The 21,413-nt window shown below is 39.7% G+C and overlaps 1 protein-coding gene across 1 annotated transcript; it reads right to left on the bottom strand.

The window, feature by feature from the left end:
• Positions 1–740: 740 nt before the first annotated feature.
• On the bottom strand, positions 741–17,310 carry LOC108879317 (rhomboid-related protein 3; the record flags this gene model as incomplete). The annotated part of the gene is made up of 5 exons (XM_018670559.2): positions 16,934–17,310; positions 13,737–13,895; positions 6,981–7,205; positions 5,981–6,129; positions 741–927 (listed from the first exon to the last, which is right to left on the bottom strand). Coding segments are annotated over exons 1-5 (768 nt in total), but the record flags the coding sequence as incomplete, so codon positions are not given.
• Positions 17,311–21,413: the final 4,103 nt, after the last annotated feature.

Below are 21,413 nucleotides of genomic sequence, written 5' to 3'. Positions count from 1 at the left end.
TTGCACACACACAGATAAATGCAGACTTACTGTCTCGCCTGAACAGGTCTGAAATTGCACCATTGCCTGAGGTTGATAGGGAAGTCAGAGGAGAGCAGTGACATTTTGTTACAAGCTGTGTGTCTGCGTTCTCTTCCTCATTTGCAGTTGCTCGCTCGGTTTCTCCTAAATCTCACCCACCTCCTTTCCTCTCCCATCTCTGTTTTTCATATCCTGGTTCCCCTCTCCAAACCCTCTCAGGCTTATTAACACTTATGAATTCATCTCCCCTCCTCTGTCTCTTCTTTCTCTTCATCCCTGCCTCACACTCTCCCCCCTCCTATTTCATTATTATTGTGTGTGTGTGTGTGGTGTGTGTGTGTGCGCTTTTCTGATTGAACTCCATTTGAGATGACTCTCTTTCCTCTATTGTACATGACCATAGGGGGATGTGGGTGCTTTGATGGGGCACTGACAACCCCCTACGTCCCACCACGGCTGGTAGGAAGACAGAAACACAAGGCCATCTGTCCTGTACACATCACACACACACACACACACACACACACACACACACACACACACACACACACACACACACATTTTCTCATTGACCAATATCCACCAACACATTGGCTGGAATCTGATCTATTAAATGCAAATGCTTAAAAATACACAGCAACCCTGCAGTGTGTGCTTTTTTGTCTCTGGGATGGAGTGTGTGTAGATAAGAGGGAGTGAAATGTATGAAGTGAATGGACAAGGGCTTGTAATTGAGTGTGTGTGTGTGTATGTGTGAGTGAGAGAGAGAGTGTGAGTGAGACCACATGCTCACCTGCTAGCACACCACACACGTAGACCAGTCCGATCCTCAGGGCTCCATGGACCATTTCTAGAGGGACTCCCACCAGGAGCTGCATGGCCATGTTCAGGCTTAGGTGTTCAATGCTGTAAAACACACACACACACACACACACACACACACACACATATGAACACAGTATTAAAAATTATATTCAAGAAATGAATCAGCAACTTGTCTTTGCAGAGAGGGTGTCCCAGTTACTCTGCATAATCCACAGAGCATGCAGTGAATTTTCATTCAAGAAATGTGTGTTCTGTGGATTATTCAAAGTAGCCAGGAGGTTGAATTTGGAAAGACTCGTCGTTGAATTATTTGAATGTAATTTTTTAATGCTGAGAGCAGAACAAACAAAATGTCATCCTCAAACCCAAACTTCCAGCTAAACACTATAAGAAGTGAGAAAATTCATACTGAAACCTAACTGAAAGTGAGAGAGAGAGAGAGAGAGAGAGAGAGAGAGAGAGAGAGAGCATGCTGTAGTGTGGGCCGGTCTGCATACTTCTCTACTGAGGCTTGTTTTTTGGCTGATATTTGCTTTCTGTTTTTGTTTGGGCAATTGGCAAGGATCAAGTGCTGCTGAGCTGTTGACAGGATTACAAGGTTTGTGTATGTGTGTGCGTGTGTGTAACTACTGAATATAATGTGTCAGAAAATTAAAAAGTAAATTGCTGACAATAAATTACTAAGAGAGTATTTTGATTCAACACTAATTAGATCCAGAGATACACAGTATGTTGTAATGTTCATGTGTTTAATAGTGGTTTAATGCACTTTTTTTATTTTTATTTATTTATTCATTTTTGCTTCTTCTTTTTTTTTTCAATTTGGCATCCAAACACTGAAAACCAACTAAAGATACAAGTGTTAACTGCTTATATCTCTCTGCACATTTACATTCCACAAACATTTAACAGTACATGCTGCATTTATTTCAATTTTTGTGCAGACTTGCAAACAAAAGAAGCTTGAAAATAATTGATTTTCCTGCCAATAAAATGCTCCAAATGTACAAACACAGGATAAGTGATAATATACTCTGTACGGGTGACATGCTTCCTGTGGCTGTTCGATGATTGACAGGGAACAAACTGAGCTTTGACACTACACAATGACAAAACAAAAACTGTGACAAAAATCAAATTCTGGGTTTATGTTTACTGCGATGGAAGTTGCTCTACATACTGTGTATGTGTGAATGGTAGCAAATGGATCCTTCAGAGAAGAAGAAAACAAAATATGTCAAATGACAATAACTGTGCACAGACATTACTGGAAATAAAGGGAAAGAAAAGGAAAAGGGCAAGAAAGATGATTGTAAAACACACACACCCCTCAAAAAAGCCACTATAATCCTTTGACAAATGACAAAAGTAGTAATAGAGGAAATTCTTAAGCAAACAGTCATTTTGCCTCAGATATGGTTAATGGTATTTTCCACACCAAGATGATTAGATTAAAGTACTCAGATCAGATCAAGATCAAGATCAATTTCTGTCTGCAGTGGGTGGTTTTTATTGTTTAAAGCATTATCACCTGCCTGTTCCTTCTAAGACCATATTATTATGCTTGCTCACACACACGCGCACACGCGCACACACACACACAGAACAGAGAACATCTGCTCCTTCTTCAAACCACACTGTCGTGGCCAACAACAGATAATCATCAACACACTCCACTGTGCTCAAACATCGCATACGAACACAAACAAAATCACACTGCGCACACCTAGAAATGCGCTCACACAGTTGCAAAGACACGCACACAGCACAATAAGAAGATAAAAGCCATGCGTGTCGGCTGCAAATTTACCCAAATCCGCTCACAGCTTGTGTTTCAGTGTGATGACTATAAGCAAGGGATAGCTTGTTCACACACACACGCATATGCATATACACACACAAACACACACACACACTCCCAGTGCCCTTCATGGCTAGAGAGTCCTTCTAGCCAAACCTCAGTCAGCAGCTCAGACACATTCGGGTGTCACAGCAGAATCCAAAAGAACAGCAGCTAGCATAATCCAGCCTCTCTGCCTCTTTCTCTCCCTCGCTTTCGCTCTCAGTCTTGATCATTACTTCTCTCTCACTTCAATCACTTTCTTCTGTTTTCTGTCTGTTTGAATTATACCGTCAATTATACTGTCATCTCTGTTTTGTTGAAAGAGGTGGCAGAAAGAAAGGGAGAGAGAGGGAGAGGGATGACTCTTTCAGGAATCTCCTGTTTTCCCTCAGTCGACACTTTGACTGACTGTGTCCTGATGGTGCATTCTGAACAAAACAACAACAAACAGCCTCTGCATCCTTGTAGAAATAAATACAAACATTCCTCAAACAAACAAGCACACACACACACACACACACACACACACACACACATAATTTCCCCAACATGGACAGGAAAAAAACGAGACAAGGCCGATAATCTATTTCATTTGAAACAACTCAGCCACCTCAGCTACAATGCCGACACAGGGGATCGTTCCTGTGATCAGACAGACAATGGGGCGTATTGATTGGCTGGGCGAGGGCTGTCCAAATGCACAAGGACAGCTCCACTCCAGATAACAGTGGCTATCTATTTCTTTACTGCTAATGAGCCTGCGAGGGATGGTCTCCACTGTCAGGCAGATCTGCGGATACCTATGAGAGGTCCTATTGTGTCCAGATGACCATGGTCTTTCAGGGTGCTCAACAAAAGCATTGTTTAATCTTTTCCTTTTTTTTTCAATCAGTAGCTCCCTAAACTGCAGCTGAACTTGGTTGGTTTAGTTTAACTGCATAATTTGAGAAACTGAGTGAAAAAACTTTGAATCACCTTTCACAAAAGAAAGATTATTAAAGAAACATTTGACATATTAAACCATTATAAAAAACTATATTAGGTGCTCAATGTCAACATTCAATCAGCATCAGTATTGTTTATCACTGTAGGACAAGCCTTTCATGATAAAGACAACTGCAAAGAAATCTTTTGCTGATGCTTTTCGCTGTTTAGAGTCATGGTTCAATCTTGCACAAAGTTAATCTTCCTGAGGTTTTCACTGCTGCTACAGACACGCTGCTTCTGTGTGTGTATGACAGAAAGGAGCCAGGAAATAGAGAGAGAGAGAGAGAAAGAGAGAAAGAGAAAGAGAGAGAGAGAGAGAGAGAGAGAGAAAGAGAGAGAGAGATTCTGCATGCATAATGCTCTACTGAGAGATGTTTTGGGGCCAATATTTACACTCTGTTTTAGTGTTGAGAATTGGGAAGGATCAGTGCTGCTGAGCTGTTGACAGGATTACATGGTTTGTAGATGTGTGTGAGTGTGTGTGTGAGAGAGAATGAGAGGGCATGTAGGCAAAAGTGAAATATGGAAACACTGGTATCAGTCAGTGACAAAAGCTTTTCAAAAGACAGTGTCACTTTTAATGATGTGAGCAGTGAGTGCTGAGCAGTACATTCAAAGTATTGTGCATACTAGTGGATCAGGGAGCACGCCATGTTGTGGGTCTTATTCCTGTGCTTGACTTTTCTTAAAGGTCATTTTGTGGCACCAGTGTTTTCTGTCACTGTTTAGTGCATTACAGCTGAATAAAGAAAAAGAACTAGAATTAGCACCTTGTGATTGTATGGCTCCACCAAGTTGCAGTTTACATTCATATCTATTCAGGCTCATATATATGTAGTGATGTGTTCACATGCTTGCCCAATAAAGTTGAAAGAAGCTACAGATTCTAAACCATAGAGGCTTCATATACATCTTCAGTCCAGCAGGACAGAAGATCAATACACTCACCACAGTTTCAAAGTGGGTAAGATTAGTGTCACCAATTAGTTGATGAGGCATGTTCCAACACGATGTATGACTATTAGTGAGACCAACTAAGCATATAGAGGCATAATAAGATTATAGCACCATGCTAGTGTTATGCTACAGATGTGTTCATGTCAGTTATAAATAATTTCCAAGTGAAAAAAGAGATGGTTGCCACAAACAATGGTCCTCCACATGGTATTCCTGTTAATTTGTCCACTCTCTGTATTTATATATGAGGCTATACATAACATACTGCACATTTCTCTGTCAGTCCTTTTTTATAGTCCCTTCCCCAGAGGACCTGAATCATCTCAGTACATTCCTCTGTGATCAATGCATGTTAAACATACCTGCTCCTTCCTTTTATCCTGCCATCCATCCTTTGTAGTTTCTAGTCTTTTCACCACACACACTCGTCTCTGCTACCGTCTCTCCACAGAAACTCCTAATTAAATTATCATTTTATTAGTACTCACTATTGCCTGAAACTACATTTGCCCAGAAGGGTAATTAAACCTGGATGACCTGGCCTGAACTGATAGTAAAATAGTATATCGAGAGGAGAGGAGAGGAGATGAGAGGAGAGATAGGCTGAATACGTTTTATTACATTATCTGTCACTTGAATCTTTGGCGGTTCCTTTTAGCAAAGGAGAGTGATCATGAAGATGAATGTTCCCCATACTCAGATATGATAGCAGCATTGCAGTGTACTGTATACACATTACACCAATAATCCAATAATAATAGCTTGTTTGAGAATGTGATACTTTAGATATCCCACAGGATTATTTGTCACTTGTTTATTTGTTTTGTGACTTCGCTTATGTACTGCATCTAAAGACTCAGTGACTCAGTAAGAACTCCTTAGCAAAATGCTTGTCGCAATCCCATCTCCTCTTTCTTATCGTCACTCTCCTTTCATTAATCTGATTTGCTTGGTGTGTCTCACCGAAAAATAATTGCACCTTGTATGTGCACAGTGAATTTGTGCTGATAAAATGATTATGTTACAGTCTCTGGTTCACTTCAATCTTTCAAATACCATTAACCCAAACAACCTGATGCATCACAGAGATGCAGTACCTATAATTTTTGTGTATCAATATGTAATTTCATCTTAGTGGTGCTGCACGCTCTCTCTCCTGATCAAAAGACAAATGTCAACAAATTGTAGTGGATCAGTTCATGTTGTGTAAAATGTGTCATTGAGGCATTTCTAACATCCAAATTTTGCATGCTGGCAGGGTTACAGAGGCGCTCAATTGTTCCTCTAAGAAATGCAACAGGATATAATGCTCATAATTAGAAATCCAATATAGAGATCTGAACTCACCCAGTGTGCATGAAACAGTAGCTGAGATACCTCCAGGCTTGGGCTCGTAGCTGGGGGTGGTAAGGTAATGGGCTCTTTAGGAATGACGGGCTGGACACCTGCAGGACCAAACGGTCCAGCTGAAACCCGTAGTACATGAACACGGCTACCTGGGAGAGCACAGAGCAACACGAACACTGAGTGATTTCAGGAGGGATTACATTAATACACACACCACAGTGAATACAACAACATAATGCTCAGAATCATAAATCAAAACAAATTGCTCTGGTAATCAGATGAAAGTTGAGCACAAACTTCTAACTTGATTTCTTTACTTATATTCAAGAGTTATCGGTCAAATTACATTAACTGGGAAAGTAAAATCAATCCTGCATTAACAAGCCATTGTCAATTTTCTGAGATCAGGTGATATTTCTTGAATATTTCAAAATAAATCATCATATTCAAACATCAAATACTGGACCCAAGTTACTCTACCAAACTTTATATAATATATGCACATTATGATTTTTAAGAATCGACATTTCTGCAGAGAACTGCAATATATTTCTGTTACTTATATTGTTATTAATTGAAAGGGACACTGTGGAGTCACATATTACATCTGGTGATGTTTACATAGAGTGTTCCCACCAAAACATTCTGCACACATCCTTGAGGCCAAGCAAAAGTGCTGAATGAACTTCCATCCTCATAAAATATTTGCAGAACCAATTATTTTTAATATTTTGAAACCTGCATTGTTTACATTCATATTTACATTAGCATTGCTACTATTTCTTTCTGTGTTACTGCTTTAACTATTCAACTCTGTAGAAAGACAGAGGGATGTTATATCATGACTAAAAGGCAAATCTATGAGGTAAATGCCAGCTTAATTTACCATCACATTGAACAGTTCATCCTCTGTTTTCTGTTGTATGGCTTGCGTGCACTACTGCCTTCTGCAGGAATGTTTAATCAATCAGAAATTACTCTGCCCACACCAACAATTTACCTCAGCAATGGTAATAGCCAGGATGAGCAAGGGTGGGGGACAGTAGGTATAGCTGTCGAAGTACCACTTGCGATCGACTTCGCGGGGCAGCGTCTCATAGGCAACATGTCGGACCAGCCGTTGGGAGAGCCCCAGGCCGACCTCATCTCTGAGACTGCAGCCTTTTAGCTGCCTGCTCCCCTGCAGAATGGCCCTCCGGAAACTGTTGGAGCGCTTGTTACTCATCTGGAGAGAGGAGGAAGGAAGAGAGGAAAGTGATGAAGGAGATGAAAGGGAGGTATGTGGAGGAAGCAGAAGAGGAGGAAGAGGAAGGCAGAGAGAAGAAGAAAGCAAGTAGGAGAAGTGAGGTGAGATAAAGGTCAGAGATTCTTATTATCCATCGTCTATATGATTTTTTTTATTATCATGAGTTCAGCTTTTTACATGATTTTACCTAACATGTGAACACTTCAAAATACTTTATTTTTTAATTTATATTCATGACCTAGTTGATGTACAACTAGAGCTTCAATACTCTGGGTAAAGGCCACACACATACACAACAGTCCTTCTCAGTCCAGCACACTGACAGATCCCTCCCACCTCGCTGTGGCAACAGAATGCCTGTATCATCACCTAGCAACGACCAAACCCTTCTCTTCACCCCTTTCTGTCAATGAAGAGTTCATTTCCACACTTAAATTTGTCCTTTTTTGATGGGTTAAGAGCTCACAAGTAGGTGCTGTCATTTATTTTGATTTAGTGCAATCTTTTTCCTAACACAGGTGTCCCATTTTTCAAATGATGGGTATCTCATTTTGAAGCTCTTCACACACTCATACACTACACTATATCTACTGCGATTAATTGATTAATCGATTAGTCTATGGTCGATTAGTTATGTTGGCTTACATTATGTGTTACAGTAAATTAAAGATTTTGGACTGCTGCTTGAACAATTAAGCCATTTAATTATGTTCCCCTGACCTCTAGAATTTTTTTTTTACCAGATTTCGCAGGAATTTTAAGATAAGATAAGATAAGATAGACTTTATTTATCCCACTTGTGGGAAATTCACATGTTACAGCAGCAAGAAACAGGGGTGACCAAAATAGGAGTAGAAAAATAAAAAAATAAAAAAATATAATATAGAAAGGCACAGAAGTAACAAAGTGACAAAGTTAAAGTGCAGCAATTAACATTTGGAAAAAACAAGTCTCTGTAATAAATAGAAAAATGTGCAGTTGTGAAATGTACAGTCGTAAATATAGGAGAAATGGAGATAATCATTGAGGTAGATGAAAATTTGTGCAAAAATAAAGTCCAAAGTTTTATGGTTTTTCCATCGTTTTTGATGGTTTATAGACCAAATAATTAACTGATAAGTTGAGGAAGTTGAAGCAGTACATTACACAGTGTGAAAACATATAGTATATGACAAAACATACATGCACATACATTTTCTGTTGAACACACAGGGACAACGACACTCTGTCATACACAAAACCAGAGAAGATACGACTTGAGAAAGGCTTTTTCTATCTAAGTCTCATTTTGGAAATTTCTCATGGACCTCCCACAGCCCAGGAGGATGAGGTCAGCACTGAAAATGTGCTCGTGATACAGTGAAATCACACCTCACCTGAGTGCAGCTTCAAGATAATAATACAAAATCTGCAACCACAGGAGGTTCACATGTTTTTGTTACATGTAGTGGTAGCTGTGTTTAGCCTGTTACAAACAATTCAGTAACAGCACTAAAAGCGAGTGAGAAAATCAGGAACAAAAAAATAGGCATTTCAGCTGCTGGCTTGGGAAGCAGCTTATTATTTATTATCAGGAATGTTGTAGCTAATTGAGCAAAAAAAATATGCACATGAAATCAATCTCTGTGTAAATGAATGTCAGAGGAAATATGTGACATACCTGATTTAAAAAAAAAAAAAGATTAACAATAACATGGAAAAAAATTATTTATACCCAGGATGGTATCGTATGGATGTAAAAGATGTTTGTATCCATTAAAATGTCAAGTTGAAATTAAAAAAAAAAAAAAAAAAGTTGTCACATTTCAGAGCCACTGAGACAGCCAGGAAACCTTTGCCATTTCTTTGCATAGATGGCAAATAGGTTGTTTTATTGCTGCTGTAAAAGTTTCAGCTTTCTGCCTAAATCACTGCTGTCTCTTAAGCATTGTGCCTTTTACTGCGCTTGCTATGTGTTTTATAAGACTCTCCATGACAATGCAATGACTCCTGTCCCACTTCTCTCCCACAGTCTCTCTCTCTCTCTCTGTCTGTCTGTCTGTTTCCCCCCTTTCTCTCCTTCCCCAGTCTCTTTCTCACTCTGCTCTGTTTATGTCATTCTCCATAACTCAATTCTACTATTGTGTTTGTGTCTCTAGGATTGCAGGAAGCCCAGATGTGTCAGTTAGTAGATGTTATTTTAAGGCAATAAGGATAAGTGATAATGTTTTCAGCAAGGGCAGAGATTGGCAAAAGAGATAAATGTAATGTGGCAGAGCAGCTACTGGCAATAAATTATAATAAAAAGGTGGGTGGATATTGCTATTGCGACTCCTAAAAGCTACAACTTCAAATTGCTTCAAAATGTTAAATGTGTAATGAAGCTTGGATTCATGTTTATTCACATATACACAAAGACTTATCAGAGCAATAAGCAGCAGTCTGATTTAAAGATGACAAACCTATCTGTGGACAACGTTAAAACAAAGGTATCTATCTCAGGTCATTCCAATTTGATTGAGTTGAAAAGATAAGTACAAGAAAAACAACCAGAATGAATAAAATACTAATAAAAGGACAGATGTAAAATCAGAACATCAGTACAATCTCTGTATGAACAGTTGGCTGATGGTTCTGCTGGCACCATTTAATGAGACTTTTAGTGTCTCTGCAGGGATCACTGTGTGGAGATAAACTTCAGAAAAAAGCCAATTATTTCAGCCTTTATGTCGGGCACAGAGAACTGTGGGAAAATGATTAGGGGTTACCATGGCCACTTCCAGACCATATTTTAAAGCAAATACACACACACACACAGACCTCCCCCAGGCAGCCATGCTCCATAAAGACAGTCAATTCTTCGTGTGAAGTGACTGCAATTCCTCTCCTCTTTGTACGACACAAAAGAAAGAATGACGTTCTGTGTGTTTACCCACTGGCGAGGAAAAAAAGTGGAGAGTAAGAGAAGAGGTAAACGGGACAAATGGCTGTTCGGCCATCAAGAGACTACTGCACTGTCTGATCAATGGAAAACCCAGTCAGATCCGAGGGACATAGGTGACAAAAATACAAGGGTGGAAATAGATAGAAAGAGAAGGAGACAAAGAAGAAGGAAGTAGATGGCAATGAACAAAAGTGGAAAAGAGGGATCACAATAAGGAGTAAGAGTAGCAGCATTTTTTCTTTATCACAGAAGTACATTACATGGCCAAAAATATATGGAAACCTGAGAAAGAAACTGTGTACAACTGTTAAAAGTTATCAGATCTGCACTCGTTTCATCTTTTGTCACAACAGTTGCCAGGTAAATAGTAGAGACTCAGCTATGACATTAAAGAATGCCAATGTAATCTACCAGGAATGTGCTCCTGGACTACTTGACTGGGCAATGCAGCACATTACAGGATGACACTGCACTGTGTTGCAGCAGCCACAGCAATGGTCCCATTCCAATGAATGAATGGGTCTGGTGTCTGTCTGAGCACGGTCTCAATGAGTTTGAGCACTGCTGTTGGGCTGGCTTGCAGTCACACGCCAACTCATCTCAAAGAGGTTGGATGGGGTTAAGGTCTGAGGAAGAATCAAGTTCTTCAACTCAAAAATTTCAGCACTCATATACCTTGTTTTGTGCACAGAGAAATTGTCCAACAAGTCCTCTAACCCAAACGACCGTGTAAATCACTTGTTCCCACCCATGGGAGTGTACCAGCGGCAGGCATACCCGAGCTTCGTCATCAGAGTAATAATTATAAACATGGTTAAAGTTGTGGAACACACTCTACCGGAGCACATGTGAAAGTCCTGTGTTTTGTTGGACCATCCATCGACCTCAATCTCCTCCCAACACCTCAGACTTTGTTGCCCTTTATGCTACTGTACCTTGTTCCCATCATAACTACTTCAACTGCTAGATGTCTCCTAAGAACAGAACATAGCTATTGGTCATAATATATGTTTTAGCATTACTAATTGGAAAGAAAAAAAAAACAGTATCGGGCCTACACGTCCAAAACAGGTCATATATGAGTGCAGTTGTAAGCTCCGGCACAAATCCATCATGATCATTCCACAATTTCATTCCACTAGGGGAAAAACAGAGCAGTTGAACCTGTCTGTAGATATTTTGGGAAGTATAAACCTATTATTGAGCCAGTGTCTGTCCAGGACAGTCACAGTGTGATGTATGAGAGAGAGTTAGACAGAGGGAGACAAATGGGCAGAGGGAAGAAAGTGAAAGGCACAGATAAGGACGAAGCATTGGGGATAAAAAAGATGAAAGCTTATGCAAAGGAAGAGAGACAGAGGTAAAGGTAAAGAGTAAGAGAGAAGATGGAGGGAAGAAGAGGTAAAGAGGAGAGTGAGCCATGATTTGAACGCTGACTGTGACGGAGCAGTGAGCAGGCAATTACTGACAATCACATTGAAGGAAGAGCCGCAGTGCAAAGGAGAGATGGCGCGACAAATAAACCCCTCACAGTTTGTCTCTGTCTGTCTGGGCCCTCCTTCCTCTTCTTCTCTTTCTTTCCTTCCTTCTCTGGAAGCAGAACGACCGCAGAGATAAAGATGTACCAACAGAAACCAGGCACTGCTAATTAACCTGGCAGAAGAATTATAACTCTCTCTCAAGCTCCCTTATTGGTTTTGACCCTTTGATCTTTATCTTACAGATCACTCATGCCTGCCCTTAGAAAGTCTATTACGTTGTGTTTACATGCCTTACATTCCTTTGGGTACTTGCTTACTATTTACAAGCTTTTTCACAAACATGTAAGTACATTTATAGAAATCCCTATAAATAATACTGAACATGTAGGTTTGAATAACTGTCTCCTGAAACAGAGGTGTATACTGTTCAAATCAAAAATGCTATTCATTCTAGGGATTAAAACTAGCAATTCTTGTCACTGACAATTAATCTGTTGAAAATGTGCGGTATATACTTTGATTATTCCATCAAAAAAAAAGTTTTTAAAAAATCTCTCTTTACTTTTACGAGATCCCAAGTCAACATCTTCACATTACTTGTTTTATCCGACCAAAAGCTCAAAAGCCAATTTAGAATAACTTTAAAAAGAGAAAAGCGGTGTTATTGTGATAATTTAGAAGCTGAAACCAGTGAATGTAAGGTATGTTTTCCTGTTCAGTTTTCCTGTTCAACCAAACCAATTAAACATTATTTAAACATTAAATCTGCTGTCCGTTTTAACTGATTTACTGACTTGTATTTTCAGCACATTATACTGTATATTACCATTATCATGAAGATATGTCACTTTACTTTTGTCTTACTGAATTACCAGTTTAGTCTACAAAGTGTCAGAAAATAGCCAAAAATGAAATTATTAATTATTAATTATTAATTATTATTAAATTAAAACATTAAAAGTAAAAGTATTAAAGAAAATCAATACATCTTCACATTTCAGAAGCTAGAATGTTTTGTGAGTGTGCTAGTGAATTCTTTGCATTTATTTCTTAATAAATCATTAAATAATTGATTAATGTAATCTAAACTAAATGTTCCAGCACTTATACATACACTGCACTGTGTATTACCATAATCATGAATACACATCATTTCTCTCTTTCTTTATTCCCTCACACTCTCTCTGTATAGCTCTCTGTGTTGAGTTTCTGTTGTGGCTGCCTCTGTGAATGTAAAAAACCATTGAGGGGGTGGACACAATAGCAAGTGAGAGAAAAAAAAAGTGAATGTACATTCAAATGCACACACCCCATTCCTCTCTGTCCCACTTCCAGCAGCACACCATGACCCACAGCCTGTCACATGACATGAATGCACCAACAGAAAACCAAACAGCGAGAAACCCTTTGACATTTTTCCAAGCTTCCTACAGGCCTCATTCCTCACCCACTGTATCAGACAATAAACAGCTCTGAAGAACAAGACTGAAAGAGAGCTGGACATACTCACACTCACACAGACAACAATGAATTCCCTGCAGACGCACACCCCCACCCCCCCACCCCATCAGCCACCCAGTAGTTACTGTTTACCACACAACTACTCCCACTCCAACACCACTCCACAGAGTCCCGGGTCAGCAGTTCAGTCTCCCATGAGGAGCAGCAGCGAGACAGCAGAAAAACAGAAAATGAGAGGGTTAGGAGGCAGTGAGCACAGCTGGAGATGCTTGAGTGAGACCTTGGACAATCAGCAGCAGGCAGCAGTTTGAAGGTGAAACTGAAAAGTGGGGCAAGGTGAGCGTTAAGAGGGGAATTTATCACCAGACTGAGAGTCATTTCCTATCAGGGAGACTCCCACCTTGTAGCTGAGGTGATCTCGGAATAATGTTTTTTGGGGATGGATGAAAAATGGAGAAAAGTCTGAAGTGTGACAAAAAAGCAAAGTGTAGATAAAGTTTTTCAAGACGTATGTCACAGACATTGTTTTGCAAGTCAACAAGTAAGTCTCAGGTCTTGGATCTGGAGCCCAAAGTTAGGAACAAAGTCCTGTAAGTAAACTTTGTGTTTCGTTCGTTCGTTTGTGCTTGTGTTAAGATATCTCACCAGATTCACAAAGTCCTGGTAGCAGATTTTTCCATCAGCATTGCCATCAGCGAGGGCCAATAGGACTTCCAGTTTGTGGGGGTCAAGCTCAGAGCCATGTGTTGCCAGCAGGTCCCTGAAGCGCTCTGTACTGATGAAGCCCGAATTCTCTGGGTCATACTGCAAGTGAACACACACAGACAAAGCAAGATAAAACTTTATATATAAATAAATAATTAATAATATTTAGTCCACCTACTACATAATTATTATGGTTTAGTAGTAAATTCGTAATCTGTCCTATCAAAATAATATGGAAAAACTAAAACAAACAAACAACAAAAATAACAACAAAAAAACAGTAAAGTTAAAATGGTCCATGGTATTTTACAAGCACAACACACATGCAATGTATCAAGTGAGCATCAGATACAACTAAACATGTTGGAAGTTCATGAACGGTCAGTATCCCCCAGCACATAATTTTCTGCCAAACATCAAAAGCTCAAAGAAACCATCAGCAGTGGAGTGGTTTAGTCATAGTTTGAGAAAAAAAGCCATAATTGCTCCAAAATGGCCCGACTGTTGAGACGCGGCAGTAACTTTTAACAGCTCTGGTTTTCAAATGAAATGACACTGAGCACCACATTTAACCACAGGCTTTTTTGGCTTATTCACAGCCAGAACAGAGGAGGCATTCAAATGTATCTGAAAAACACCAGATATCCTGACAAAACCAAAAGAAATTTTAAAAAGATGGAAATTTAAAAGACCTTTGAAGCAGTGATTATTCAAGCACTTGAATGTGAAGAGAGCCCAACACTTTTCTCTAGCTTTGTTACAGCTGACGTCGTGGTCCCACACACTCTTTTCTTTCCTTTGCGCTTGATAGCTTGGGACTTCAAATCTTAAGTGGCAATTTAGAGTGAAACTGCCACTTAAAAAAATACAAATACAGAACAAAAATATGTACATTTTGTTTGTGTTTGACGTTCTAAGCCATATCCAAGACAGCCAGAGGCTATAAAAGAGGCTTGCTGATTGCTGGGAGTGAGTGAGCAAAGACACTTATGATAGCCGTCTCTGTTTCTAATGGAATAGACTGTCAGTAATTCTGCCTGGATTGCTAAAAGTCAAGCTGCCCTTGATCCCCTAAAACAAGGATAAAACAGAAAACGGTTGCAGCTGCAGCTGTGTGTCAGTATTTGTCTGTTCAACTGAGGACAAAGCGACCCAGAATATATGACAATCCAGGACTTGAATGTTTGATTTGAATGTCAGGTTGTTTGTGGCTGTAGACAGAAGACAGCTGCTATCTCTCCGTCTCTATGTGCCTGTGTGTGAGTGTGTATGCATATGTAACTGTGTGTCTTTGCGTATCGGCAAATGTTTGAGTGTTTTGAGTGTAACCACGCCTGTGTGTGTGTGTAAATATTGCGCATTCATGCATAAAGATGTGACATTCAAACAATATGAGCCGCCTGCCAGATTCAAACACCCCTGAACCAGAAATAGTGACCGTGTTCGTGCATGCATGCGCGCGTGTGTGTTAGAGTGTGTGTTTGCCATATGCCAGTGTTGGCAGTCGCTGAGTATAGCCAGGCTGGCAACAGGTGCTCTGTGGTCCACCAAATGACAACAGAGAGAAGAGATTTTTGGCTCTGCGTCGTGTTGTTTTTCTCCATGTTATCTAACAGTGATAAGGCAATTTTTATTCCCTGTCAAGGCCACAGTTGTCAGTACACTTTCCACTCAATGCCATCTTTGAGATATGGCTGTAATAATCACTTCTTTTCCAATATGTGATGAGAGATTATCTCCAAAATCATTTGTCTTTAGTAGATCACACTGTGGCAAGCAAGCTAATGCTGTATTAAGTATATTAAGCATTTGGAAGAGATATGACAGAGAGAGACTGCTCAGATGTGGGCAGATTAGAGTGGTTACTCACAGGAAGTCAACACCAGTCAGTTTTTTTGGAGGATGGACACCTGCCTCACTAACACCTCTAGCACTGTTCTCACAGGAACAAGCTGTAAGCAAGGATTCAAGAGGAAGAAGAGAAGGAATGACAGAAGAAATAGTTTGTCCCAAGTGCAAAACCCAAAAGTTAAGCCAAAGGTCATGTCTAAAATCACTCTATGTTTACTTATATAACAGACTATATTTATTATCTGCCACTTTGAGTGTCCTTCTCTCAGAGCAAAAAATATATCCCTCCCAATGAAATGCAAAAACAAAATGCTATTTTCAGCTTTTCAGGTGCAAGGATGTGCATATCAGTGAAAAATCTTTGGGTTTGGACAGTTGGTTGCCCAGTATTCTGTAATTTTGAGGGGCATTTTTCATTATTTTTAGCATTTTATCTATCTAAATGAGTAATTGAGAAAAAAGAATTGGTAGATTAATCAAAAGTTGCAGCCCTGTCTGAGTATCTCTTGGTAGGGTGATTTCAGAAAAATGTGAAAAATGTGCTACTGTACCATGCTGCTATTTTTGGCAGGCAGTGTAAAGAACTGTTCTGAAATCTGTGACTGGTTCAGGTTGATTTTCAGTTTGAGCAAACTAAGCATAACATTTCCCCAGTAAGTAGTTGTACTTAGTAAGTAAGTTAATAAAATGTTGTCATTTGCCATTAAGTATGACATGTGTATGGTGGACAGCATGACGATTTAATGTAATCATGACTTTAATCTTTATACACAGTACTTCTTCCCACTTTATACTATAATGTATGTAGCTGGTGTGGGAGGTGTGACAGCAATGTGAATAACATCCTATTTTGGTGCAACCAGATCGAGCATTTTATGCATTCTGCTGTGTTTGGATAATAAAAAGCAAACTGGGATCATAGGTGGAAGCTCAGCAAGAAGTGAACTATTCATTTATGACAACCGGTCTGAATATGTGCCATCTGCTACATGGCATCTAACAGAAGAAGAGGAGGAGGAAGGAGGTGTTGCAGAAATAATTTATACACTCCTGGTAAACTGGAGAATATTGTTACAATGACAGCGCATTTTTTACAATAATATAATATAAATATAAGAACAAACTCCTGAACATGATTAAAGTTGCACTGCTGAGTCCAACAGACACACACCGTTCCCTTCCCTGGCATATGCACATCACACAAAAATGTCTCTCTATCCTAAACACACACACACACACACACTCAATATATAAAATGTAAACTCTACTTTGCAGAAAGAACCAACCTTCTCTTGCAGTAAATCAGCCAGTTTCTGCCGAGGACATTTTGTCATGATGAAGTAACGTCAGCCACAGCCAGCCTCACCACACAATGTGTGAGCAAAACAATATGTTGTATGTGTGTGTGTGTATGTGTGTGTGTGTGTCATATTGTTTGTCCCAGACTGTGCAGGGTTATTTCCAACCAGGACTAAAGGATTACAGTCCAATCCAAGACCCTCAATACACACCTCCCCCATCTTTCTCTCTCTCTCACACACACACATGCACACACCCCTAAAACCCCAGTCATCCTCATCTCACCCTTCTTGCTCCGCCCCCACACAGAACACCCCCTTTTTCACCCTACATTCATCCACCTCTCCTCCACTTTCTCACTTCACTCTCTCCCTCTAAAGCAAACATACGAGTTCCCTCAGAAGAAAAATAAATACTTCAATAAATTTGCCTGTTATCTCTTCTACTGTCACTCCCAGATGCAGGCAACCATACATTATTTTCCTCACACACACACACACACACACACACACACTCCCTCGCTCCACTTTGCGACACCACAGGCTTCATAGTTGAGTGAGCACTCTCTGAAGTCAACAGGCTGGCTGCTGGGGTGGAGCTACAGAGGGACACACACTCAACAATGGGCCTCTGATGGCAATTTCATGCAAGGTTTACCCAATCCCTTCACTCCAATTAGTGATCATTTCCTTCTGATGCACCAGGAGGTGCATGCAGAGAGGGACATTATATATAGCTATAAGGACAACTTTCCATCCAAGATTCCTAAAGCTCTATAACAAAAAAGAAGCAAAAATTGCAATATGTTCTTGATTCATTTATAACCTGGCAGAAAATAGTGAAAAATGCCAAAAATCATGTTTTTTTTAACATCATTAATACTACACGAACATGTGAACAAAGAGTAATGGTAATGAAGTACTCACATACTAGTAAATATTTAGCTTGTCAGTGTAAGAATACTCACCATATTTGACTGAATCCCTGCACATTTTTCATTTTCATGACTATATTATTGTCTGTGCTCCGTACGGCTTGTTTTGCAAACAGCAAAGGGGGTGTGATGCAAATCCCTCAGATTAAAATAAGCATACACACACAAATCCTGCTACAGACATAATACCACAAAACATTCACGACCAACAACTCTCATATTGAGGGCATCTGAGCACCCTGGTGTCAGTGTGTGGAGGAGAAAAACAGCAGAGGGAGGGAGAGGGACAGCAGGCAGGAGGAGTAGAGGAGGGTGGGTTGGGGAAGTGGTACGGGGTGGAGTGGTGGTGTGTGTGGGGGGTGGGGGGTTCAGATTGGACACAATGCAAGGCTTTTTGTCTTCAGCCTCATTTTCATAAAGCTGAATATTAAGGAAGCAGAGGGTAGGCAGTTTGTAAGGGTCAGGGAGTTTTCAAGTTTGAATAAGAGCCTGAAGAAATGAAGAAGCCTTCGCAAACATAAAATATACAAAAAGGCTACAGTGAAAAATAAACTCAAAACAACTCAAATTTTGATGAAATCTATCCCTCAGGTCGCCAGTCTAAGACCTCACAGCACATTTTTTTAAAAGTAGGCGGATATCATATTTTCTCACCATTATAACTGTTCTTAAAAATCTGGGAAAGCTTCTCTCACCTACTCTTACTACCATTGCACTTTTCAGTGATCTCAGCTGGCTCCATTCAGTCATATCAAGTGACCGAAAGGAAGCAAAAACAGAGACGTCATCTGCTTCACCTCAGGGGTTAATTACAGGATATTTACCACAAGCTGATAACTTGTTTTCCTGAGTTGCAACTGCCCATCAAATCCCTTAAAACGTCGAAAAACCTGACAGGAGGTTAACTGAGACTATTTGATCAACCTCACCACTGACTCTCAGCCCTGGCTGACTTCAGTGACATTTGACCCAGACTGATACGGGTCACTGTCCAGCAGCTTTGAACTGCTGAAGAGCTGTTGCCTGGAACGGTAAGCACAGACTAGAAGCGTGGGGCGTGAACGAAGAGAGATCTGAGTTAATTAAGAGAGACAGCGAGTAAGTCTATCCTATCCCTGTCTCCTAACAGCAAACTAGTGGCCAGGCTCAAATCCTCTTACACCTACATCACTGAATAACCTGTCATGTACTAAAAAACTGATGTAATCAATACTGATGTGATAATTATACAGTTCATGCAAGTATGCAAGTATGTAGACAGAAAAATGTCTTTTTTTGAAGCCCAAGTGCTGCAGTCCCACTTAACCGTGAGACAACATTATACTCTCATATGCATTTGGTTAAAATTCCTTGTAAATAAGCGCTGAGAAAACTTTCTCCTCAATATCTGTCCAGTGTAATATCTCAAAAGCTAGTATGTGTTTCCAAAGTGACCTTTTTAGGAAATAAAAGAAAGAGCAAAAAAACAAAAAAAAAAATGAGTAGCTACATCAATGACAATAAACTTGTCTAATTTAAACTACATCACCAGAAAGTGAAACCTAAAACCTTTGATAACAACATCATTAACATTTCATGCATGATACACAAGATACAACCTAGGTGCTATGCAGGAAGCAGCTCACACTGTACCATGCAATCATAAAATTTTGGCTTTGAATTGGCATGAAGTCATCCTGTCAGTCACTCTCCAGTCATTCTTTCACTCTCGGTTCTCCACTATGTAATAAACAGAAGTGCTGCGACACAAACTGACAGGGCAGGAAATTGAGTCTTTAGAATCTTAGAGAATAGAGTCTTATCCCCCATAAAGTTATCTAATTTCACACTGGAAAATAATACAGTTATACAGGTTAATATGGTAATAGGCATGAAGCAGCCATTCAGCACCATAACATGTGTGACCTGTCTCGTGGGAATGCAATGACCTGCAGGTTATCAGCAGGTGGGGCTTTTCCCTCATGGTTAACACCATTCTCTGCTATCTGTTAGGCTTCTTCATCAGGTAAAAATAATGTGAAAAGAGCCATTGAAGTTGTCAAGTACTGCAGGTTACCTGAAAGCCAAGGTATGTTGGTGGACAAGGACATGAAACAATAAACACACTGCATAAATACAAGAAAGAAAGAGCTGTTGCCTGAGGCGTCAGTGAAGATTTCCAATGTCACACTTTTTAATAATAACATCCTCCAAACTGAGGGAGCATAGAAGGCATGACCATGGTTATTCAGCATGGCAACACGCGTGACAGGACTGATGGAGGGTTCAATAACATGTAACCTAAGCAACAGATAGCCCTTGAGTTACTATGTGGATGTGATGATAGTGGCACAGAGGACAAAGGAGTGAGGATAGTAGTTTGTGTACATGATTTTGTGTGTGTGTGTGTGTGTGTGTGCATATGTGTGTGCAAATATTGTAGGTGGTTGTGAGGAGGGAGTGCCAAAATAAACACAGTCTTTATGATCCAAGAGACTTACTTTTTCAGCACAGTTTGATATTAACAAGCATCAGAGAGGAACGCAAACTCACTCTATCTGACCATGCATGCTTACATTTTCTGCACTACCATGTATATATACAGTATTTACATTACCCTATATGCTGTATTTGTCACTATATGCGTCACTATATTGTTACTGTTACCACATTACACATCTGCAAAACAGTCAACATAAATCATTCTAATTATTCTGCAAAGCTGTGTTCACCTTAAATATTAATTTAGGCTATGCTATTAAGCAAAGGAATGTTTTGCTCTATTACTGAATCTCTGTATGTTATTATTGCTATATTCTAGTTAAATAACTGGTATGGCAAAATCCAGACAGCATACAGCCTGTCCTGCAGTATAATTACTACCCCCCCACAGAGTCAGACAGTGTGCACCACTGAGTTGTTGCTATTATAAGAACTGTGCAGTAAAAACAGCCTCTACCTGCTCGATCTGCTGACCCACAGACAAAACAAACTATTAGACACTGGTACATATTCTACAGTGCGTCAAACATCTTACTGAAACTTCAAAAAATATGGCAACACTGTAGTATGCTAGTACTGTAGTATTTCAACTCAAACCTTGTAGAGAAAAAAAATCCTTTTACAGTAAAGATGGTCACGGCTTGAACATATTAAGCCTCTTTTAGATATTTTATTTTAAAACTGTCAATTCACTCCTATACAACATCTAATTTAATTTCTACAACTGCATGAGGTGATTATCTGTTCCACCACACATAAAATCTGTTATATGCTATAAAAATGGACTAGCCAAGACAGAATAATTACCTGTAGCTGACATTATATAACAGCCCATTTAATGAGCTGGCAGGGTTTTTAATGGCTTTCCTTTTTCTCTTTAGTCATAAGGGTTCCCACACTGGACTGCAGGCTGTTGGTGTTCAAAACTCAATGATGCCCTTTAAAAATGCAAAGTGAGTAATGATAAGGCAATTTTTTGGCCAGACCAGCAGGTGTGAAAAATAACAATAGATATTTGTCACTGTAATTAATATTGTAATTAATGAAAATTG

Source organism: Lates calcarifer, unplaced genomic scaffold, assembly GCF_001640805.2.
Source record: "Lates calcarifer isolate ASB-BC8 unplaced genomic scaffold, TLL_Latcal_v3 _unitig_620_quiver_2079, whole genome shotgun sequence".
Classification (NCBI taxonomy): Eukaryota; Metazoa; Chordata; class Actinopteri; family Centropomidae; genus Lates; species Lates calcarifer.
This window is presented reverse-complemented; position numbering and strand designations above follow the sequence as displayed.